Raw genomic sequence first — 23,144 nt, 5'->3', positions numbered from 1 at the left:
TGGCTGGGCTAGGAAGGTTAGATTTTATAAGTTATCGAGTCGCGATTGAATCCTTATTCATGTTTCTACAAATCTCTTCACGTTCAGGTGAAGCTTTGTGGAATACGAGTGCACACAAGGCTCCGGCCAATGGTTGAGCATTGGGGCTATTCATAGATAAAAAACAGGCTTTACAACAGAGAGGGAATCTTTCTTTCATTGCCTTTACTTGCACAATTTTCTATTTAATTCTACATACAGCCTATCTTGTTGATAATCATGACTTTCGGCCCATGTCATAGTTGGAGTCGCTCCCCATGTCAGAGTCAATGTGTCGACCAAAGACATACAACTCTACATCAGTCACCTCACCCCTAAACTCCTTGGCCACGGTTCGGCGGAAGTACACACGCTTGAACCACTTGTATCCTTCTGCACCGGCAAAGAAGACACCCACGGCGATGAAGATGACTCCCCACTCCCAGTCGATGGGGCTGTGCATAAAGACGGTGCGGTTGATGACGGGGATGTAAAGAGTCGGCGGCAAGAGGACGGTGCTGATGGTAACAGACCAGAAGAGGAAGGGATTCTTCCACAGGCGCATGGTCCAAGCCTTGAAACTACCACCCTTCTCAAAGATTTCGGCAAAGAATGAGCGGCGAGAGTCAACCAACTGCCACGCGAACAGGAGAAAGTCCCAGGTCATGGTGGTGAATGCGGTAGATCGAGCGGAAAAGACCGTCTCACAGGATTCCGAGTACTTGGTGTTGCAATCATGTCCGAGACCCTGGTTGTTGAAGCCATAAAGGACGACAACAGAGGACCCAAGAATGGAAATGAGCATCAGAATTCCGTAGACTCCAAGATCGACAAGGAACTCGGGAGTAAACACGCCATACTTGAGCTGTTACCCAAGTGTTAGCATCCATGACACAAAGGGTCAATAGAGAGAAGTCATATCTCCTCATGTCACTTACACTTTGAGGTGGTCGTCGCAGAATGTCGGGAGAAGCCTGCTCAAAACCGAGACCAGTCTCAGTAAAAGCACCAGCAACCAGAAGCATCCAAATGATCTCCACAGGAGTCAGGACAAAGATGGAAACGCCACTGTCATCCTTGAACGCTAGTCCAACGAGGAGGCAAATAACAAATGCGACATTAGCAGCGAGAACGTGCAGAATGAACTTCTGAATGTTGTCAAAAATGCGGCGACCTTCTTCGATGGCGTTGAGAATAGATGCAAAGTTGTCGTCGGTTAGGATAATGTCGGAAGACTCCTTGGCAACATCTGAGCCGTTGAGACCCATGGCAATACCAACGTCAGCGTGCTTCAAGCTAGGACTATCGTTGACACCGTCACCCGTCATGGCCACGTAGCGGCCGCGGCGGTGAAGAGCTTCAATCATGCGAACTTTTGTGGTGGGAGAGCATCGAGCGACAACAAGGGGAAGCTCAGGCATGGCGTCTAGTTCGGAATCGGACAAGTGATCGAAATCATGTGCGGCCATCACCATGTTCTTGGCAACGTCACCGCGGATGAGCCTCATTCTGTCAGCAGATGGAATGATGGCAACATCAGCGGCAATGGCTCGGGCAGTTTCAGGGTGGTCTCCAGTAAGCATGTGCACGCTGATTCCAGCTTTTTGGCACATCTGCACGCTACCACGAGTCTCAGGTCGGGGAGGATCGTAGATACCGATGAGACCGTGGAAGGTTAAGCCCTTCTCAAAGTCAGATCGATCCATGGCCACAGATAGGTCTTCAGGGAGGCCATGAACGGGCGACTTGCTGGCAAGAGCAAGGACTCGAAGGCCAAGACGGGCAAAGGCCTCCATGTTCTCCAAAATGGTGTCCTTTGCGGCGTCGTCCATTGGCTTGACATCGCCACCGACTTCCATCGAGACACAGCTGCCAAGAACACGCTCGACAGCACCCTTGGTGAAAAGATGTCTCTCGCCGGTGGTGTTATCCTGAAAAACGACCGACATCTTCTTGACCTCGGAGTCGAAAGGAAACTCGGCGAGCTGGGTCCACTCGGGGTTTGATCCGGTAGAGAGAGTCATGCGGTTCCAGTTGAAGCGAGTGACAAAGACCTGGATGGCGATCTCGGTAGGGTCGCCTTGAACGCGCCACTCTTGGGGACCGCCGTCCTCGCTTTCGAGGCCTACAGTAGCCAAGTTTGCAAGAGAGGCAATGTTCAAGTAGTGTTGCAGCGCCTGGTTGGTGCTGGGCTCTGTGTTTCGATCGATCGTGTTCCACTTGTACTCGTCGGTGTTTGAAGGCAGTTCCGTAGGGGAGAAGGGCGTGAACTCGATGTCGCCGACCTCGGGGTTGTAGGGCTCGTTTGTCGACGGAACGGAGTAGGTGCCGAATCCTGGAAGCCAAGCCATCTTGACAACCATCTTTCCCTGAGTGAGGGTACCGGTTTTGTCGGAGCAGATATCTGCATAATTGATCAGCTATGTTGTATTCATCAACGATGATGGGAATCTCTTACTTGTAACGCCTCCAAGAGCCTCCAAGCTCTGCATGTTCCGCACCACCACCTTACGGTTGACCATCTGCTTCGTACCAGCAGCCATCGTGATAGTCAAGACCAAGATCAACGAGACCGGCAGAGTGCCGACAGCCGTGGCGACGGCATAGATGATGACATCCTTGCGAGGATCAAACTTGTTGGCGGCGAGAACGATGATGGCACAAACAACTGCAAAACCAAAGCCGTAGAGAAACAGCTGCGACAGCTTTCGCTGAAGAGGCGTTCCGACATTGACTCCCAGAAACTCGCCAATTGTATCGCCAATGGTCAACAGCCACTTGGTCAGGTGAGCGCCCAAAGTTGCCTTGCCGTTCTCGTCTCGCTTGACCTCTCTCTTCTTTCGTCGCGTATCGTTGAGGGCGGCTGCGATGGCTCCAATCTCGGTGTAGGCTCCGGTGGCGAAAACGACTCCCTTACTACGACCCTTTGTGACAATGGTAGAGCTATAACAGACATTGAGTCGGTCTCCAGGGCCGGTATCATCGTCGAATTGCATCGTCGGGTTCTTGCGCACTGGTAGCGACTCGCCAGTGAGCAAGGCTTCGTTCGTCTCGTAGTTGACAGCATCCAAGATTCGGATATCTGCTGGTACTGAGTCGCCCATCTTGAGGTCGATGATGTCGCCGGGGACAATCTCGCTGGTTTGGACCACAATGGTCTTGCCGTCTCGGAACACGCTGGCGGTTGGCTGGCTAAGGGACTTTAACGAATGGACGGTTCTCGCGGCTTGAAGGTCTTGGAAGAAGCCGATGACAATGTTGAGGAGGATGATGGCTGCGAGGGCGCCGCCTTCGATCCATGCTTTGATACCGAGACTGGCAGCGAGAGCGAGGATCAAGACCTATCACGCAGGACACAATTAGCTCAATTAGTTGCAAAGAGAGAACAAGGAGCCTCACAAGAGTCATGCAGTTGCAAACCTGGGCGATGAAGATCTTGATGGGCTTCACACCCTCTTCCTCGCCCAAGTCGTTGGGACCATATTCCGAAAGTCTCTGAGCCGCCTCAGCAGCGGTCAGACCGACCTCTGGGTTCGATTTGAGCTCTTCAATAACCCTATCGGCCGGCAAAGCATGCGCTGGACGCGAAAGAGGCTTGTTGGATTGACCAGAGACGTGGCTTTCCATGTCCGGAGGAGTCGGAGGTGACATGGTCGGCGATCGAGGAGGTCAGTTTCTGAACGGGCTTTCCGTCAACTGGAATAGGCAAGGAAGTAGACAGAGTATCAATCAGACTTAGTAGTGCGATCTAGGCTTGACTTGGAGGCATTGTTGAGACCTTGTTGAAGCTTATAAATATTAGTAGCCGAAGGTAAAATGCTTCCGGAATATTCTCAGGATTGCTTCGATTATACCCAAACGTGGAAGCCAAGAGACTATACGCCTCTCAACTAGTCGATAAAAGGTAATTTTTGCCTGGAAACCGTTTTGGATAGGCAATGACACATCGCTGTGACGTGCCAGTTACGCGATGGTAACTACAAGCCGAAAGAAACCTGGAGAGCGGGTTCCTCGGGTTGCGCTCCCGACGTACGGGGAGATTAAACAGCCAGTAGAAGGTGAGATGTGACTATCCTTCGAATGCCGAGAAGGATTGCATGGGTGATACAATTCTAATATGACCTCAAACTACCGCAGGGGCGGAACGAGAGGAGTCATAGGAGACATGATTGGATTCGAGCAGAGCCCAAGATGCCTGCTCGCACGTGCTTAGTCTAACCCAAGAATCCGAGTGACAGAGATCCACGGACTCCATCGTCGGTAAGGCCAAAGACAGCAGTTAAACTGAGCAGCTACTGCAACGCTGAGATCGATGACCCGCAGTAGTGTGGGGAGTTTGCCCTCGATGGTTCCTTGGCTTCCTATTCGGGCAAGACTGCCAACGATCTGTTGTAGCGCGTCTACTACCCTTAAGGTTATCTACCCGCCGCCAAGAAGAGGCTGAGAATTGGAGGCAGGGGGGAGGAAGATGGTGAGCAACAATTGCCAAGAGTCACCAAGAGTCAGGAACTTGTCGCATTTCTCGGACGAGATGCTCGGACAAGCGGGCAAGACAAGGGAGAACGAGGCTTAAAATGGGCCAGAAGCGAGGTGTTATGAGCAAGGCAGATTTTCTATTTCTCTGTTGCTTGATCACGAATACGCATTGCACGAATTTACAAAGTTATTGCTACAGTTTCAACCATCTTTCGAAATGGAACATCTCCGAAAGGCAAACGGGCCGTCACAAAACATAGCCAAAGTCGACAAGATCTCCTCGCGAACCGAGCCGAGAAAGGTGGCCTACATGATGGAAGAATCTGGCAACCCGACTCCGATGTTAGCTTCACCCTATAACACACACCCGTCTATATCTCTGACCTTTATGCTAGTGCTGCTTGTGGGCTCTTTGTGGCCTTTGGGACACTGGCCTGCCAGCTTCTCTTCGCACAGGATACCATCAGCATCGATTCAGCAGCCGTGTACGTTCCAGTGCGTTGGTGTGTCTTCAAAATACTGACGCGTAGCAAAGACCGGCTCACCTCTTTTTCGGAGGCTTCATGATTACCTTGGGGGGTGCACTCGAGCTCTGCCTCGGCCATTATATCCCGGCGATGGCTTTGGCTGCCTTGGGCCTCTTCTGCTTCCCCTTTAACAAGACTCTGCTGCCGGCCTTCTCGACTGGTACACAAGGCATGATGACCGACGGTGCGGTTCCTCTGACCATGGAGATCAGCACTCGATTTGGTATGTTTCTTGACCAGAGACCCGAACAAGACCTTGCTTAACACGCCGCAGAAGCATCGGCTCTCATCTTGGGCATGATCCTCCTCGTATACCTCGTATCCTCCTTCCGAACAAACGTCGTACTCGTCTTGACGATCTTCTCCCTCGACCTCGGTATCGTCCTAGCTACAGGTGCATACTGGCTATATGGTGGTCCTACTGCTGGCGAATCAGAACTTGGCCAAAAGATGCTCGTGGTAGGTGTCAATAAAAGTAAAAACGTGTGCCGAGAAAGATACTGACATCTGGACGGTAGGAGGCTGGAGTCTGCTTTATTGTCGCGTCCGTGTGCAGCTGCTGGATTCTCTTCTCGACCCTGCTGGAAGCGGTAGATTTTCCACTGTCTATGCCTGTCGGGAATCTGGGTAGAAAGAAGACGCATCTAAAGACCAACATTTCTTAGCAAAGTCGTGCGTGCTAAGATGGAGATATTACGTGATGGGCGGAGCTTGGTGGTGAGATGGACATTGAAGTTTTGACTCTTTGATCTCATAGAGGGAAAATGGTTAGCTTAAAAGAAATTTACAAGAAAAGAATATTGATAGTGAGAACTGACGTCAAGTCCTCCATTCGATTGCTTACGATTATAAATACGCCCGTGGTTAGAATCCGGTTTTCGGCCATGCTTCCGTAATATCCTTCACCCCGCTTATAAGCTGGGGCGCAATCTTCACTCTACAACTTCTCTCCATATCAGGCTCTATCAAACTTGCAATTGCCAATCATGGTCAAGCTTCCATCTACCTTTAGCGACATTCCCCGAGTCAAGCTCATGTTTGACCGTCCGGTCGACATTGAGCCATTATCACGGCTAACGGAATCACTGGATTGCGGGGCACGTGTCTGGATCCTACGCGAAGACCGCAACTCTGGGCTTGCTTTTGGCGGTAATAAAGTCCGGAAGCTTGAATATGTGCTTGCAGATGCTCTTGCTCAAGGCGCGGATACTCTCGTTACTACGGGAGGAATCCAGTCTAACCACATGTGCCAGACTTCGGCTGCTGCTGCTCGACTTGGCCTGCAGGTAAGAACAAGCCCGCATCTTATTCGAGGACAGCGGTATTGACTCTGTAGGTTGCCCTATACCCAAAGGATACCGTGGCTTCCAGCGATGCGGAGTACAAATATGCCGGAAACGTGCAAGCCAATGGCATCTTTGGGGCCGAAACCTTTCCTATTGGCACCAAGGAAGAAACGGTGGTCAAGACTCTCAAAGAGCGAGGAAGAACCCCTTATTCCATCCCAACGGGAGCAAGTACTCATCCACTTGGAGGTCTGGGGTTTGCTCGTTGGGCATTCGAGTTGCTTGAACAGGAGTCGAAGCTGGGCGTAACTTTAGATGTTATCATTTCGGCAACAGGATCTTGCTCGACACTTGGTGGTATGGTTGCCGGCTTCAAACTCGCGCAAAAGCTGGGATATCCAAATGCGAAGAAGAGGCTACTTGGGTTCTCAATCTTGAATCCGTCAGAGCAGGAAGTGGCCGACCTAGTCTTGACCATTGCCAAAACCGCAGCTTCCAAGATCGGTCTCTCGCCGGATGACATCACCAAGGACGATTTCGAGATTGACGCTTCGTACCTTGGCGGAGCATATGGGAACCTCGATGAGCGCACCTCTGATGGCATCAAGGAGTTGGCAAGGCTGGAGGGCATTCTCACTGATCCGGTCTATACTGGAAAGGCTTTGACTGGGTTGTTGCACACTGCTAAGGTCGGCGCTTTCAAGGATAAGAATGTCCTGTTCTGTCATACTGGAGGTCAAGCGGCCCTAGCAGCCTATCCACGTTTGACTTGAAGGGGAGTGAATGAGGGAAAGGCAATATTCCGCTAGAAGCTTGATCATGAGTAGTCTGAAATACCAGCAACCGTCAGCTAACAGGATTATGTCCGGAGACGAGTTAACGACCACAAAAGATCAATGTAAAGCCGGGAGTGCAATTAAGTGTGGTTTGTATTCTGCAAAAACAATCATGAAAACGTGACTCGGCTATTCCTCAAAACATGCCCCCAAGTTCTTGAACAGATCACCAGCCAGCACATTAATACCCGCCGCCTTCTCATCCTCAATGCCAAACGCAAGGAAGAGTTCGTCATCAAGGAAACCGTGATATTTCTGCCCTTTCTGCTTCCAACTCATTGATGTGACGTAGAACATGTCGGAAGTCGACTTGTCTGGATACTTCTCCCTGCCATGGATCCAGAGCGGCTGGCGTGATATGGCGTGGATGTCGAAGGGCGCTTGTTGCTTGAAAACCATGACATAAGGTTCATAAACACTGTGGTAACTGAAGAACGTCTTGTGCTGAATTATCGTAAAGACGAACGTGTTGCTGTCATTAGGAACGCACATGGGATCATTCCGATTGCAGTTTGTGATCTGAAGGGAGTTTGTAGCTTGATGAATAGACTCAAGCTCCGGGCCCAGCTTTGGAAAGTATTTTGTCATGCAACGCTCATCAGACTCTTGAGAATGAGGAGCTAGATCTGGTCCGACTGAGCCATCCGCGTTGATGAGAGCAAATGACCGCTTCGGCGCCACGTCGTAGTGGGCATACATCTGCCCATTCGAGTCCCAGAATAGAAACCAGTTCTTCTCGACCGGGTTCCAAGGCAGCGGTCTTTGTAGCTCTGTACCCAGACGGAACTCGTTGAGGTTTTCCCTATCGCCTTTCCAGTCAACCAGCATGCGCAAGTCTTGAGCGAACTGGCCGAAGCAAGTATGGGCCGAATTTGAACCAAATATGGTGAAAGGCTTCTCGGGGCCATAAAAGACCCGAGCATCATGCGGGCCAATATTGGTGTTGAAAAAGGCCAAGTCTCCCTCGCAACGGCCGCCCCCAGTGGTGGCAGCAACCGTCAAAGTAGTTGGCGGATGTAGACACCGAAGGACATTGTCCTGGAACGTAGCATCGCAGACAAGCTCAGCGAACCATTGAGACTCTTTGTTTTCTAATCGCCATTGTGCCACAATGATCCAGGTGTTGTCGAGTGTGGGATGAGGAATGATGTTGGGGTTCATGGCTGGGAACCCACTGCCAAAGTCGATCATGAAGAACTTTTTGTCCAGAGTTGATGCCGAGAAGACTTCTTGATGCGTGGCACCCAAGTCTTCAGGGAGAGGCAAGATTCCGGATTGTGTGTCTTCATGATGCTCAGGTGTGGCTGCGGGATCCGGTGGTGTTTCCGGGAGTGTCTCTGGTAGTGTCTCTTGTGATGCTTCTTGTGGTGTCTCTTGGGGTATTTCTTGGGGTATTTCTGGTGGTGTTGTTTGGGGGTCATCTGGTATCACCTCACTGGAGAAGAGAAGATCTTGGTCATCTCCAGCATCCTTGGCAAACTGCGAAGGTTCCCATTCTGTGCCGTGTTTCCGAAAGCCCTCAGGGTTGCAGTATAACCTAATTGCAGTGCCCAAAAGAAGAAGAGTTGGGATAACGAAGAGCACCAGTCGCTTGGTGTCCTTGACGAGCATCTTGAAAGTCTGTCCAATGCTCGAGAGACAGGATGAGGGACTGGAAAACTGGCGATGGGTCCAAGACCTGGACGAGGGGGGCTGGCAGTGTCAAGCTTTCTTGAAAGTCTTGGAACCGCCCGATTCAGCCTGTATGAGTGAATTGGGTGGGCAGTAGCATGCGGCGTATTCTGTCTATTCCTCATCTGAACACAGCCCACGAGTTAATCACAGCTTGGCTCTCATGACGACATGGGATCGCCTTATCTTACCCAACGACTCGGACGATTGTTGCAACCTCATGTGATGCACATGCGTCCAGGGAGCTGAAAGAGAGGAGAAAGCACGTCGGCAATGCAAAGACTGAGCAATAACGGCACAGCAAGATGTCACAACACTCAAATCCCGCATGTCACCAACGGATCCTCGTGTAAGATATGCAGTCAAGATTACAGGGTTGGATGAGAAGCAGGGGTACACACACACTCTCGTGAGTCTTCTCATGGCTGGGCACACCCAAAAACAATCATCTTCATATGCATGCCGAGGCTTGTCGTTCTCACACGGACCTTTTGCGGGGTCCCCGCCTCCGCAATGAGGAGGTGGGTTGAAGCTTTTGTGGGTGTGGCGATCTGCAGGGCGCTAATAACGGAACAAGCACCAGAACAGGGGCATCGAGCGATCGCAAGTTCTGGGGTGTGCTCCTCTCGGGAACTATCCAAGTCAAGGATAGTCCTCAAGCGAGTTGCTCTTTCAAGGATAGCGAGCAGGGGTAGCTTGCTAGAGTGCGGCGCATTAGGTACGCTTTGATGCCGGTTGTTCCGATGAGGTTCAATATGCCGAGGATCACAAGCCAAGAACTGTCATTGACGACGGAGGACCTGCCCGTTGAACCGCAGTGTGAAGGTTTCTGGGAGATGAAGCACGCGGGCTGTCAGAACACCACACCAAGTCACAGAACGTGGCGCTCAATAGTGGCATGTTATAGCCCCAGGAATTTATGCTTGAATTCTTATTCTCTCATTACAGATCCTCAGATCTTGATACATGCTACATAATTACTAAGATCGTGCTTGCTTGCTAGGTGACTCCCCCACGGCCTTCTTGTAGAGCCATGATGCAAACTTGACACTGGGTGTGTCGATAAACCTGTGCGTCAGCTCAGCCAAGCCGAAAGTCAACGGCATCAGGATGAGATGCGGCATTAGGAATGAAATCTCCAGGCCCAATGGCCCTGTTCTCGGCAGTAGTAGCTTATCTGCCCAGTGGGGGATGCCCTTGAGCAAGTCCCCATTCTGCCAACCCGTGGCCAGGTATAGCCTGTCGCCAAGGGTCCAGAGCACTGGTCCGTGGACCAGGTACAGGGCAAAGGAGATGCGGCCAAGATATTGGCAAAATCTTGTCTCGAAGAAGCCCTTGAGCCACAGGATTCGGGGGATGGAAGCGACCAGAAACACGGCGGCCCAGAAGAGGTAGAACCACTTGTAGTCGTAAACGGCTTGAGGGTTGAGAGCCGATAGATAGTACCAGCCGCGATTCTTTGCAAGCTGGTCAATCTCGCGGTTCTCGGAGGGGACCCCGCCAAGGAACAGACTGAAGACGAGGAGGTGGTAGAAGATGAACTCTTTCACCGAGTCAAGGCGTGCCAGGAAGCGTGGCAGCTCTCCCTTCTTCGCCAGCAGGTCCAAGTCGCAAAGCAGCATGCCAGCAGCAAACATGGCGTAGTGCGAGCCATCGGTGATGTACATAAAGTACACGATGAGACCGACCTCGCACCATAGCCGAGCATTTCGGGTACAGCGTGAAAAGGCCTGCATGGCCGTGTAGATGGCGATGGATCCTCTGAACTCGACAGGTATGGACCACAGGTGTCTATCGTGGCTGAGCCACGGTGCGCCGCCGACTTTGTAGATGAAGCTAAAGTTCTTGAACTCCTTGTAGAATTCTCGAACTTCGGCGAACCACGTCTTTTGCTGCTCAATGTCGCGAACCCAGATGCCGAATAGGTGCCATGTCGTGATGTAGATGAGCAATGCCATGATGAGAGGGAGAAATAGGCGAAGCCAGCGTCTGAAGAGTGCAGAGGCGAGGTTGTCGCCAAGCTGAAGGTGTTCACCCGCTTGGATCAAGGTGAGGGGCTTCAGCGACAAGACGTAGCCCGAGATGACGAAGAAGGTCGACACGGCATAGTGGCCTCCAGAGAAGAAGTGCCTGATGCCAGGCAGGGAAACAAAGTAATAGTTTCCCTCATATCCAAAGCCATTCTCAAAGATGGGAGTCTGTTTACTGATCTCATGCGCCCAGAGCTCATGGTGGTGAAAGTAGACGAGCAGGGCTGCAAAGCCCCGGAGCCCGTCCAAATAGGCAGTTGGGCGCAGCTTCTCAGGCGAGGGTAATGATCTGGCTCGAATAAAAGATCTAACCCTCTTGATGGCTTGCTGTAGTTTTCCGCCTGCTGGTGCTGGTTTCCAGTATGACTTCCATTCTTTGTTGAGAGCCCAGTCGGGGTTGAGGTCGGCCTTGATCTCGTCCCAGTCTTCGACACTGTCGAGAAGACCGCTGCTTGGAGGCGACATGATGTATGGGGACAAGAAATAGAGTGAAGAGAAGAAAGATAGTGATTGAGCAAAGTCAATTGAGATATCGACAACAAGCTCAACTCAATCCTTTTGTCAACGCTCCGTCTTTGATCTCTTGGGCGCTGAGCTGAACAATTGATGTGCCAGATGAGAGCGTCAGAATCAGGAATATTAGCCGAGGGAGAGACGCTCAGAAATCATGTGAGAAGATGACGACGTCCCACAGAGAAATGGGGAAGAGGAGATCACGAGTTTGATCAGTCAATCAATGTGGGACAAGAAGCTACCCAAGCTGAGATGAATACCGCGAGGGACTTTTGAGGGTGCTGATCATGGTGCCACGGAGCTGACAAGACACACGCTCCGAGAAAGTGTGGAGGCGAAATTACCTCTCCGCACCGATTGACAAATTTCATGACGTCTCTGCAAGGGGAAAAAAAATCACATATGAATCCTCACAAAAGAGCCCATTGACCAACCTCCTCCTCACCCCATGTGAATGACGGGTCAAACGGCAGCAAGCATCCTCCACACCCTCAAAGTCGGAGAAGCCCCGAGCTCAGGAACTAAACACCCCTGCCTGGTCCTGAGCTCACCTCACTTCACCCCAGAAAGCTTGTTTGATAAGGGCATAGATCGGTGCGGGGGAATTTCCCCCAGGTTTGACAGGGGTTATATCCGAGGCTCATTCCCCGTGTCACAAGCCGAATAAGAACCTTTCTGTGACCGACACTTGCTTCTCGTGGGTTGGGTTTGCTGCATTGGTGTCTTTTTCTGAGCATTCTGGGTGCGCTATTGTTGCTAAAGTTGAGGTTCTAGAGGCAAAGCTAGAATTGAGCCCAAGTGGCGTGCATTGACAACTCCATGCCAGCTATTATCCATAGTCTGTTAAGCTATACAGTAACCTCTATCCATCCATTGACCTCAATGACCATGATCAAATCTCCCAAGATCAAATCTCCTCCCACATTACGAGATTCGTCATCCCGGCCCTCCCGTTGGCCAACAACCCCTCCGCCATGCAGCATCAGCTCGGAAAGATCAGGTCGCCGCTCGCCCACCTCCACGATCCGCCAGGGACGGAGCAGATTCCCTTCTCGGAAGTTGTCCTTGGTTGAGCTAATAATACCCCTGCCCTGGGAACGTTGCCATCACATGGGTCTTTCCTTGCCCCATTTCTCCGCTGTGATGTGATGGGGGCCCGTGGCGATGCCGATTTCAGTTCGAGTCCACCCGTGCTCCGGTAGTTATTGATAAGGCAGCTCGTGGGGAAATGGGTCGGCTTCTCTTGGTACTCATTTAGTTCCTCTGCCCATCAATTAAGCTCCCAGTCGACTTCCAAGCCTACCAAGAACGAGCCAAGTGTAAACTCGCATTGTCTTCTCTCGTCTCTTTTGGACAAGCCCAACGGTTGGTCATGGCGAGTGGCCCTCGACGGAACCTCCCAACCAGTCTTCGCATTCCCCCCTCTACCGTCGAGTGGACCGTGACCAAAAAGTACGACAGCAACAACACCCGCGAGATCGAAAAGATGGGCTCCCCTCTTGGCTCGCCAACCCTGGCGGCCTCGACGGCAAAGTTCAGGAACAAGGTGCCCGCGCAGATGCAGAGGTGTCTACCGTTATACATAGGATGCGTCTGCCTGCTCCTCATTATCCTCAATTTCGACGTCTTTTACGCCATCCCGAGTCCCCTCGATCTCATCTGGAGAGAGGGAGAGCACCCCACACCGCCCAGCCGTGGCAGCTCATTCCCGCAAAAGATCTGGCAGACATGGAAGCTCGATCCCCTCAACTTTGAAGACCGCGATCTCGTCACTTCACGGACGTGGGTAGCCAAGAACCCCAACATGCGATACGAGGTTTTGACAGACGCCAACGAGATGGCGTTCGTGGAGGAGCACTTTGGGCCCAATGGCCTCAACCGACCAGATATTGTCAAGTTTTACCGCAGCATCAACCTTCACATCATCAAGGCTGATCTCTTGCGGTACATGATCATGTATGCTCAGGGTGGAGTGTACGCAGACATTGACGTCGAGGCTCTACGGCCTGTGCATCGTTTCATCCCTGAGCGATACGACGATAAGGACATCGACATGATTGTCGGTGTTGAGATTGACCAGCCCGACTTCAGTGATCATCCGATCCTTGGCAAGAAGTCAAAATCCTTCTGTCAGTGGACCATCATTTCGAAGCCTCATCAGCCGGTGATGCTCAAGTTGATTGAGAACATCATGGCATGGCTCAAGAATGTCGCCAAGGAGCAAAAGGTGCCACTTGGAGAAGTCCAGCTCGACTTTGATCAGGTTATCAGCGGTACAGGGCCCTCGGCCTTCACAAAGGCCCTGCTTGAGCAGATGAACCAGAGGAGGTCGGGTGGGCCAAAGGTTACCTGGGACCTGTTCCATAACATGGACGAGTCCAAGATTGTTGGTCGCGTGCTGGTCCTGGACGTGGAAGCATTCTGCGCAGGACAGGGACACTCAGATTCGGGCAACCATGATTCGCGTGGAGCCCTCGTCAAGCATCACTACCATGCATCCAACTGGCCCAGCAAGCATCCTCGATACAGTCATCCAGTATATGGACAAGTCGAGGACTGCAACTGGAACGCCGAGTGCGTGCGTCTCTGGGACGAGAACGTAGCCGAGTACAACAAGTTGACGGAGGAAGAAAAGAAGACAAAGTTAGACGAGGCAAAGAAGGGTGGTGAATAGTAAAGTGAATGACTGTTTTGGTAATGAATCTTGATACCTAGGTAGTTGGTAATAACGGCGTTGAACCTGTTTAAAGACGTAAACCACAAGCAATTGATGACAATTTCTGGTGATGTTTTGCTCATGATGCTCGTTGCCGTTGCCGCTGACGACTCGGATCCAATTCCACCAATAGCGGCTTTTGATGACGACGCCCTTGCAACTGACGGGAGCCTCGGCATCTGGGTTCAAGACCCCGCGTTCTCGGATGAGTTTCATCCCAGCCAAACTCTTGCCTTCTACACACAATTCACATTCACAATGGCTTCAGCTGATGAAAAGCAACCCGTCATTATCGTCGGCGCTGGTCTCGCCGGCCTCGTCGCCGCCTTTGAGCTGTCGGAGCGCAAAGTCCCCGTCCTTCTCGTCGACCAGGAAAATGAGCACAACCTTGGCGGACAGGCATTCTGGTCCCTCGGCGGCATCTTTGTGGTTGATTCGACCGAGCAGCGCAGGATGGGAATCAAGGACTCGAGGGAATTGGCGATGCGTGACTGGATGGGATCTGCTCGCTTCGATCGGGAAAAGGACGATCACTGGCCGCGGCAGTGGGCCAAGGCGTTTGTCGACTTTGCGACCGACGAGATGGAGAATTATGTCAAGGATCGAGGACTCGGCTTCTTGGTCAATGTTGGTTGGGCTGAGCGAGGCGATGGAACTGCGAATGGACATGGAAATTCGGTTCCCAGATTCCACATCACCTGGGGAACAGGCCCAGAGGTTGTGAGAGTCTTTGCAGAGCCGGTCAAGAAGGCAGCAGAGAAGGGCATCGTCAGCTTCAAGTTTCGACACGCCGTTGACGAGCTGATCATTGACGAATCTGGTCGAGCAGTCGGAGTCAGAGGCCGAATCCTGGAGGATGATGACTCCCCTCGCGGCATCAAGTCCTCTCGAGTTGAAAAGGACAAGTTTGAAATTCGCGGCTCGGCCGTCATCGTTTCCTCGGGCGGCATTGGAGGAAACGTCGAAGCCGTCAAGGCAGCTTGGCCTGTCGACAGACTCGGCCCCAAAGTCCCAGAGAACTTTGTCGTCGGCGTTCCCGCGCATGTCGACGGACGCATGATTGGCATTGCGGAGGCAGTTGGTGCCCATGTCATCAACCGTGATCGGATGTGGCATTACACAGAAGGACTTCAGAATTGGAATCCCATCTGGCCGAATCATGGTATCCGAGTCCTCCCTGCACCGTCTTCTCTCTGGCTCGACGCAACGGGTAAACGGTTGCCGCCGTTTCTCTACCCTGGCTCGGATACCCTGGCGACTCTCAAGTACATCTGCAGCACTGGGTACGACTATACCTGGTTCATCCTCGATCAAAGCATCATTGCGCGGGAATTCGCCCTTTCCGGTTCAGAGCAGAACCCCGACATCACGGGAAAGAGTCTCTGGCTGCTTCTCACACGAGTTTTCGGGAAGAAGGGCACTGTTCCTGTCCAGAACTTTCAGAAACATGGCGCAGACTTTGTCGTCCGTGAAAACCTCGAGGATCTCGTCGTCGGCATGAACGAGCTAGCAAAGGCGCGCAACGGTCCATTGCTCAACTATGACGATGTCAAAGAGGTGGTTCAAGCCCGAGATGACCAGTTTAACAACCCTTATACCAAGGACGGACAAGCAATGCTCGTCCACAACGCGAGGACGTACTGGCCGGATAAACGAAGCCGAGTCGCTCCCCCGCATCGTCTTCTCGACAAGGCACACGGTCCTTTGATTGCTGTTCAGATGAACCTTCTCACCCGCAAGACACTCGGTGGTATCGAGACGAATCTCGACAGCAATGTCATGAGGGAAGATGGAAGCCCATTTCCAGGCCTGTATGCTGCTGGAGAGGTTGCAGGGTTCGGCGGCGGCGGAGTTCATGGATACAGTTCCCTCGAGGGAACATTTGTTGGCGGATGCATCTTCTCAGGTCGAGCAGCCGGAAGAGCCATTGCTCGTGAGCTCTTGGGCGATGAAGCATCATCCGGCGCAACAGGAAGCAGCAAGTTCAACTCACGTCTATAAGAGTTTTGGACATGTCAAACCTTGGGTGGCATAGCATTGCTTCAGCTTTGATGACAATTTCGCGCGTTATTGACCGGGAGGATCAGTTTTCATATCACAAGTAGTTTCAGTTTGCGATTTCATTGGTTCATGTATACGAAAGGAATTAGCGCTCACCCTTCAATTCTCTTGGGGGCTATGCATGGATGAAGTTAATGTGACCCCATCGTAAAAGCCGACCAGACCAGCAGCTTCATGCTTCCACAGCCACCGATTATTGTCAAATTTCAGCCGAGGACCTTCTCTTTCCCACTCTCAATACGACTGGTACTTAACTGGATGCTTGTCGCAGTCAAAATGTTAAAAATCAGCCCAGCATCAGCCTCGCAGGTGGAAACACAGCCCAGCCCCCCTGGCCTCGAACTGCATCAGCTTGAATACGGGTGGATCACTTCGGCGCCTTACCCGCTGGCCAAGAAAGCGAAGCATCGATGTGGCTGCGCAGGGACCTCATTCAACGTTCTTGCTCGCGTGAGTGTCGATCATCCATCCAATCTCTCACTAGCTTCGCCGAACTAAAGGCCAATATGCCGAAGAACAACAGAGCGGTCGGTCAAATTACCGGGATCTGCATGAGCTCGACTTCTTCAGAGGATTCAATACTTGGTTATATGAGCAAAAGCCAATGGTCGACACGCTCATCCACTCATCGTCCTGAGTCTCAAATGTCTAACAACCCAGCAAGAAACTGAGGCCAGAACCCTGTGTCAAGTGCCTCCTTCTGCCCTGACCTTACAAATCAGCGATTAGTCCCCTGTCAAACTAGCAAGCCCCCAGCCCACTTTTGCTTCTTTTCTTGTCGCGGCTGGTTGCATGATCGTCCCTACAAGGCGCCACCCACCTCACATTCCCAGAAGCAACGTCCCGCCAGGTGAATCCTTATTCATGGAAGCGGGCCCTTGCAAGGAATCTCGACGCTTTCACTGGACTTCTTTTTCACGCTGGGCCGCCAAAATCTCACATCCCACACTAAGAGCCGGCTCTGCGCCTTACCGGTCTTCAACGCCTGTGTGGCAGATCAACTCGGCGCGATGCATTTTCTTTTGCCATTTGCAGTACTCTTGAGCAGCTTTGCTGTCAAGGTTCTCAGCAATACACAGTTCGTCACGCCCGGATCAGCCGGCTCAGACAGCTGGCGAAACAACCCGGGCTTCGATGTGGGAGAGAGCATGAACGTGGAATGGGAGACGGATCTTGACGAGACGAACCTTCTACTTTGGCAGGATTACCCTCCTGCCGGTGGCGGCACACAATTTTTCTTCCAATACAGAGGTGAGTGATGGTGAAGCCTTTATCTTGTCTCTAGGCTGACTGGGTCACAACAGAAAACACAACGTCGACCAGCTACATCTGGAAGGTCGGATTCGACGGCTTCTCCACCGACGTCAAGAAGGGAGAGGATGCTGTCTTCCACTGGACACTCTATGCTGCCGGTGGAACCACCGATGCCGTCGCCAACTCGCAAGCCTTCAACGTTACTGTGCCCAATGATGAACCATCGACGACGACCGGAACACAAACACATACCAGCGGGGCGAGTCCGACCAGTGCAACCACTTCATCCACCGACGAACCGACCTCAGAACCGACCGAGACTTCGACTAATGACAGCTCAAGCCTATCTACAGGCGCCGTCGCGGGAATCGCTGTTGGGGCAACCATCGGAGGTATCTTAGCCTTGGGCGGTTTGGGCTTTCTCCTATGGAGACGTTTCCGCAAGGGGCCCTCGACTGCTGCCGCTGCTGCTGTAGAACAAGAGAAAGCCCAGACCCAGCCTCAACAACCGCAAACAGGCGCTACAGACTATTACAAGCCCCCGCAGGCTCCGACGGAACTGTCTGGTCAGTCTTGGAACCCAGGCCAAACCGAGTATGCTCGGGGTCCTGGTGGCCTTCATGAGGCACCATAAGTCGTCCTTCTTGGTAGAAAGCACAGGTGGAGCACATCTGGGGTGACATGCTCAGGACACTGGCACCAGTTGACGAAGCATGGAGTTGATGGAATAGGCCTCATCCCGAAAGAATCCCAAATCCTCAAGATATCCCTTCTTATTAGATAGTTTAAAACAGCCTTTCTGGTTATATCACAACAGTTGTGTTCTACTGTCTTCTATGAAAATTGTTCACTGTTTCAAGCTACGAAACGTAAGGATCAAGCCAAGATCATAGACAACCCCTCTCAGACTTTACCAGACTTGAACCAGAATTTTTGGGAGGAATGTTTCTTTTTTCAACCCGGATACCAGAGCATGTCGTCGATGCCACCGACTAGGGCAGGCATGGCCTCAACGTTGGGTTTAATAACTTGGTAAATACAGCAAACTATAGGCACTAGGGATTTACAGCAAAAAGTTCCACTCGATGAACAGCCTGTCGAACTGATCATTCACTTATCACAGCCCAGACAGCCGTCAGTCCTCCTACGAGAGCCAAAGACCCTCGCACAATATTCATCCATCGCCAGCGCTTCAGCAACTCCACAACTTCCTCTTTGCTTGCCTTTTCCAGCTCATCCTTGCTAGCTGCAATAGCATTCAATCGGTTGTTGGTTGCCATCATCACGAGCCCAGTCCAGGGTATCTGAGATATGGTAGCCGCAGCGGCAGCAGCCCAAATTGTGCGCTGAGAGGGGACGAGATATGCGGCAAGGGCTGACGCTGAAGCCGATATGATGGAAAGTGGAACCAAGGTGACGGCGCCTCGCGTGTAGAAATCCTTGAAAAAGGCTGTGTTGATAGAGATGGGCTGCTGATAGAGAAGCGGCACTGTGAGATGAGAAGCGCCGATGTTGACGCCAGCCAGGAAGATGGACGAGGTAAGCCCGATGGCCTGAGTGACACGGGTCGTGGAGTCCATTATGGTATTTTGTTTGATCGTCAATTGTAGGAAGACTGGCTTATATCTTTTTGCGTTGTTTTCAGGGCAAGAAGCTGTCTCCTGTGGATACGCAATGCAGACGTTAATGAGAAGAGGAGGTAAGATGATTGATAAGATTTGATAGTCCCAATATCATACGCCGCTGACGTCAATGAACCTCGATGTAAGATTGCTATCAATGAGTCGCGCTCAAGTTCATGTCGTTATTGCTCTTGTGTACAGAGGTCGCGACCGCGCAAAAGAGGGAAACTAAAGCCTAAAAAGTGGCTAGCACATATCTAATATGCTCAGAATAAAAGTTGAAAAAGATCTGAATCAATATCAAACAACTCTGGATGAAAAGGCTTCTATTCTGTAGCTCAAACCCGCGTGCATGGCTGAGACTACCACGTTGATCGACGCAGCCACGATCTAACATCGAATTCAGATCTTGGTAGAATTCGATGAGGTCATTTAAGATGGTGATGAATAGAATGATTGAAAATATCTTATTTATTCAAGGATTATCGATTCGTCTTCACTGACTTCGTACCCTCCTGTTGTTAATAGCGATTTTATCCTCCGCCTTCGCCCACTACAGCTCGTAGCGGAACTCCTTATTCTCCAGATCCGTCAAGTCAAGGAACTCGTGGTTATCTTCGACCTGGTACTCAGATCCCTGTGCTGCCTTGGCCTCATCCCTCAGCCTATTCCTCCTCTGGAAGACCCATCGCATGACAAACAGATCAACAGTGCATAGGAAGTAGATGATGCAGATGGAAATCTTGGCTGGAAGATATCTCGGGCCATCTCGAGCCTGGAAGGTGTGCGGCGAGATGATGTTGCCAACCGTATAGGCGATTGTTCCGATGCAAGACACGGTGATCTTCTTTGTAGAACCGGCAACGTTGGAACTCTGGAGGCCGAGAATCGTTGTCCAACCGATGGGAATTCCTCCACTCGTGTAGTATCCGATGAGGGCAGGAACCTTTTCCGTAGTTGCCATGAGGATAGCGCCGATAATTGCAGGAATATGACCAAGGATACAAAAGTACAGGCGCTGTCTCGTCTTCATGGCCGCGTAGGTCAGGCCGATCAAAAAGACAATCTCCCAAGCGCCAAGAGGCGTGACCAGCAAAAGAGACTCCTCGCTCGTGTACCCCATGCCCTTGACCAGAATGTTTCCAAAACTTGTCGCGATAGAGTTGGGGATGTTGGCGGCGAATACCCAGAAAGCATAGAGCCAGGTCATGGAGTCCGTCAAGGCTTCGCGAACATGGCTCCATTTGAACGTCTGAGATCCGATTCCCTGCTCATTGCCACGGATTCTCTGCAGGTGCAGAGCCTTTTCCTCCTTTGACAAGAACCCAGCGACAGCCGGAGAGTCTGGCATGATGAACCAGAACGACATTCCCACGAGGCCAGTGAGAAGACCAAGGAACAGGAAAATGATCTGCCAGCCCTTGAGGGCAGCATCAGGATCTTTGCCAACATGAGTAGCCACACCATATGCAAAATAGCCACCAAACATCTGGGCCATGCCGCAAACGGAGAACCAAATTCCGACACGAAACGCCTGCTCATCCTTGTTGTACCACTGAGAGGTGAAGAGGACCCACGCCGGGACGATGGCAGCCTCCAAGACGCCAAGAAAGAAGCGGCACGCCAAGAGACCCGAGTAGTTGGTACAAGCGGCCATACATGCAAGCGTAGCGCCCCATAGGGTGACGTTGACAGAGACGTATTTGGCAAGCGGGAACAACTGCAAGAGTCGGATGGTCGGGAATTCAAAGGCAAGTTGACCAAAGAAGAAGATGGAGGCAACCCAGTTGAACTCATTGCCAACCAGTCCAGTCGATTGGATGATGCCTGTGACACTGGCGTACGAGATGGCTGTCTTGTCGATGTACTGCAGGAAGTATACAATGCAAATCAGAGGCATGATATGGGTGTCGATGCGGCGTTGGAGTCGTTTGTTTTTCTGAGCATCGAATGGTTCGCTGATACCACCCGTCTCGTTAAGCAGGTCGAGGGCTGCATCTGCACCGGTTTTGTGCACATATTCGGGTTTTGAGGGGACAGGGGGCTCAGCAGGCTGACTCTTGGTAGAATTGACAATAGAAGGAGTCTTTTCTGCTCCTTTCGAAGGCGACTCGATGTCGCTTTTCTCCGATGTATCAGCCATGGCTGGATGTGAATTAAATGCGGCTCTGCAGACTGCTGTTAAAAACACAGCCAGGATGAGCCTCCATATTTATATCTCTGCAAAGCCAACACCAGGTGAAAATCATCCAACAATCTCTGATGCGAACAGGTCTCACGCAACGTGGAGTTGCAATCAAAGGATGCTCGTTTCAGTTTCCTAAGCCGGGATAGACAAACCCACACGAGAGCAAAGGTCGGGCCACAAAGCGGCAGAGTCAGCTCTGCAACCCAAGCACGTCATCGGGGGCCGAATGATGCGAACGATTACCCATGGTTATACGCAGCAAAAAGCTCAGTTGCCCGAGGTTAAGAGAGCGATAGGACCACTTTTGGTGCTGTGAAGCAATGGCAAATTGTGCCGTCTTCAAGTCGTGATTTTCCCAATGGGGAAGGTCCGAATTAGAGTCGAGCATCTCGTATACTCGAGGCCTTGTCTTTGGGTGGAGGGCATGTTATCCTTGCTGAATATCATCGAACGAACAATTTGCGTGTTGCCGTTTGTGGGCATTGAGTAGCAATTACAACCCCGGAAGTTCCGAGGCTTCGGTTAGCCCATTAATCCCAATCGATTGGGATACCTTTAAGCACCCACCTTGAGATACACTACCACAGGGTTTGGCTTCTTGATTGATCGCCAAGTGTTGAAGTCTCCTTCATAACCTCCATACTGAGGGCTATCTTCCAATCAAATATCTTCTCCGCATGGTGTAGTTGGTTTATCACGTTCGGCTGTAACTGGAAAATTGCCACCGAAAGGTCCCTAGTTCGATTCTGGGTGGGGAGATGAATCTTTCCTTTTGCTGCCCAAAGCATTGGTTTACTTTTTGCTCCCGTCGTCCTCTGCCAAGTTATGATGATTGAACTTGGTTGGCCAATTGCCGTGGTTGCCTAGAAACCCTACTTATCTACCAATGAATACTTCTCTAGAAACCCTTTGACATCCAGGACCACCAAGAAAGCGTCCTTGACACTTGTAGCATCGTGCAGATATAAGGTTTCTGGGACTCGGTACTCGTGTCCCGGGTAATCAATACACCGGTTCTGATGGAATTAATGTGCTTGTGAGACTTGGCAATAGGCAGCAGTGGTCATTGTGTTTCGGCTATTGGTTCAACCAACGCCACTGATCGACGTTTGCTTGAGCTACATTGGGCTACCAATCCGATCAATACGAAAGCGCCTCAAACCTTGGCTTGTATTCTCAATAGTGCACGATGTTGCAAGATAAAAAGGACAGGATTATCCTGTAAACAATTGGTATCTTCGCTAACTACCCAACACAAGCTTGTTGTCTACCAGTCCACCAAAGTCATCAACTCAATCCCTACCAGCCACCATCATGCCTCGCTACATGCTCCTCATCAAAGCCTCACCCGAGGCCGAAAACCCAGATGCAACCACCCCCGAGATTTTCGAGGAGATGACCACCTTCAACGAGCAACTCCACGCCGCTGGCGTCCTCCTCAGCGGTGATGGCCTCCGCCCAACCGATGTTGACAGCTATCGTGTCACCTACTCGTCGGGTGGCCCTGCACAAGCCACCAAGGGCCCTTTTGACGTTGTAAAGGAGGACCACGTCTGCGGATGGTGGATCTTGAAGACCAAGGACGTGGAGGAAGCTTTGAGCTGGGCGAAGAAGATTCCATTCAAGGAGGGAGAGGTTGTGGTGAGGCGGATTGCTGAGATGGAGGACTTCGGGGATACCGTGTCTGAAGATGTCAAAGAAAGGGAAAAGAAGTTGATGGCTGAGATTGAGAAACGCGCCTAAAGGAACATGAAGTTTACTTCTATTGTTATCTACTGAGCTCATGGACGACCTAAACTTTTCACTTGTATCGACACCAAGGTTTGGTGAGAGTCTCACAGGGCGGGGAGTGTGAAGAAGAACGTTTTGATGCATCGTGTCCAAATTTCACACTCTGGGGCCTGAATTCTAACCTTATCCTAACCGATGAAGATCTTCCTGCCGAC

At 51.4% G+C, this 23,144-nt stretch overlaps 10 protein-coding genes across 10 annotated transcripts; 5 read left to right on the top strand and 5 right to left on the bottom strand.

Annotated features, from left to right (window-relative positions):
• Nucleotides 1-256: 256 nt before the first annotated feature.
• On the bottom strand, nucleotides 257-3,669 carry MRS44_009008 (uncharacterized protein; the record flags this gene model as incomplete). Its single annotated transcript, XM_046276389.2, has 4 exons — nucleotides 257-883; nucleotides 957-2,422; nucleotides 2,477-3,359; nucleotides 3,418-3,669. 4 exons carry the CDS (start codon nucleotides 3,667-3,669, stop codon nucleotides 257-259), a joined length of 3,228 nt encoding a protein of 1,075 aa, XP_046132470.2.
• Nucleotides 3,670-4,711: 1,042 nt separating this feature from the next.
• MRS44_009007 (uncharacterized protein) lies at nucleotides 4,712-7,080 on the top strand (the record flags this gene model as incomplete). The annotated part of the gene is made up of 6 exons (XM_065621139.1): nucleotides 4,712-4,836; nucleotides 4,890-4,979; nucleotides 5,030-5,244; nucleotides 5,296-5,480; nucleotides 5,981-6,307; nucleotides 6,358-7,080. The coding sequence occupies 6 exons, from the start codon at nucleotides 4,712-4,714 to the stop codon at nucleotides 7,078-7,080; spliced, it is 1,665 nt and encodes a 554-aa protein (XP_065477211.1).
• A 192-nt stretch (nucleotides 7,081-7,272) lies between these two features.
• MRS44_009006 (uncharacterized protein) lies at nucleotides 7,273-8,754 on the bottom strand (the record flags this gene model as incomplete). Its single annotated transcript, XM_046276388.2, has 1 exon — nucleotides 7,273-8,754. One exon carries the CDS (start codon nucleotides 8,752-8,754, stop codon nucleotides 7,273-7,275), a length of 1,482 nt encoding a protein of 493 aa, XP_046132467.2.
• A 1,040-nt stretch (nucleotides 8,755-9,794) lies between these two features.
• Nucleotides 9,795-11,309, bottom strand: MRS44_009005 (uncharacterized protein; the record flags this gene model as incomplete). The annotated part of the gene is made up of 1 exon (XM_046269757.2): nucleotides 9,795-11,309. The coding sequence occupies one exon, from the start codon at nucleotides 11,307-11,309 to the stop codon at nucleotides 9,795-9,797; it is 1,515 nt and encodes a 504-aa protein (XP_046132466.1).
• Nucleotides 11,310-12,729: 1,420 nt separating this feature from the next.
• Nucleotides 12,730-14,031, top strand: MRS44_009004 (uncharacterized protein; the record flags this gene model as incomplete). Its single annotated transcript, XM_046283672.2, has 1 exon — nucleotides 12,730-14,031. One exon carries the CDS (start codon nucleotides 12,730-12,732, stop codon nucleotides 14,029-14,031), a length of 1,302 nt encoding a protein of 433 aa, XP_046132465.2.
• A 126-nt stretch (nucleotides 14,032-14,157) lies between these two features.
• On the top strand, nucleotides 14,158-16,074 carry MRS44_009003 (uncharacterized protein; the record flags this gene model as incomplete). The annotated part of the gene is made up of 1 exon (XM_046270970.2): nucleotides 14,158-16,074. The coding sequence occupies one exon, from the start codon at nucleotides 14,158-14,160 to the stop codon at nucleotides 16,072-16,074; it is 1,917 nt and encodes a 638-aa protein (XP_046132464.2).
• Nucleotides 16,075-16,410: 336 nt separating this feature from the next.
• Nucleotides 16,411-18,022, top strand: MRS44_009002 (uncharacterized protein; the record flags this gene model as incomplete). The annotated part of the gene is made up of 4 exons (XM_065621138.1): nucleotides 16,411-16,584; nucleotides 16,864-16,984; nucleotides 17,170-17,385; nucleotides 17,439-18,022. The coding sequence occupies 4 exons, from the start codon at nucleotides 16,411-16,413 to the stop codon at nucleotides 18,020-18,022; spliced, it is 1,095 nt and encodes a 364-aa protein (XP_065477210.1).
• Nucleotides 18,023-18,494: 472 nt separating this feature from the next.
• Nucleotides 18,495-18,968, bottom strand: MRS44_009001 (uncharacterized protein; the record flags this gene model as incomplete). Its single annotated transcript, XM_046273873.2, has 1 exon — nucleotides 18,495-18,968. The coding sequence occupies one exon, from the start codon at nucleotides 18,966-18,968 to the stop codon at nucleotides 18,495-18,497; it is 474 nt and encodes a 157-aa protein (XP_046132462.2).
• A 595-nt stretch (nucleotides 18,969-19,563) lies between these two features.
• Nucleotides 19,564-21,153, bottom strand: MRS44_009000 (uncharacterized protein; the record flags this gene model as incomplete). The annotated part of the gene is made up of 1 exon (XM_065621137.1): nucleotides 19,564-21,153. One exon carries the CDS (start codon nucleotides 21,151-21,153, stop codon nucleotides 19,564-19,566), a length of 1,590 nt encoding a protein of 529 aa, XP_065477209.1.
• Nucleotides 21,154-22,512: 1,359 nt separating this feature from the next.
• On the top strand, nucleotides 22,513-22,941 carry MRS44_008999 (uncharacterized protein; the record flags this gene model as incomplete). The annotated part of the gene is made up of 1 exon (XM_046276386.2): nucleotides 22,513-22,941. One exon carries the CDS (start codon nucleotides 22,513-22,515, stop codon nucleotides 22,939-22,941), a length of 429 nt encoding a protein of 142 aa, XP_046132460.2.
• Between the last annotated feature and the right edge of the window lie 203 nt (nucleotides 22,942-23,144).

The sequence above is a fragment of the Fusarium solani genome, assembly GCF_023522795.1.
Source record: "Fusarium solani strain SB1 chromosome Unknown bctg00000005, whole genome shotgun sequence".
NCBI lineage: Eukaryota > Fungi > Ascomycota > Sordariomycetes > Hypocreales > Nectriaceae > Fusarium > Fusarium solani.
This window is presented reverse-complemented; position numbering and strand designations above follow the sequence as displayed.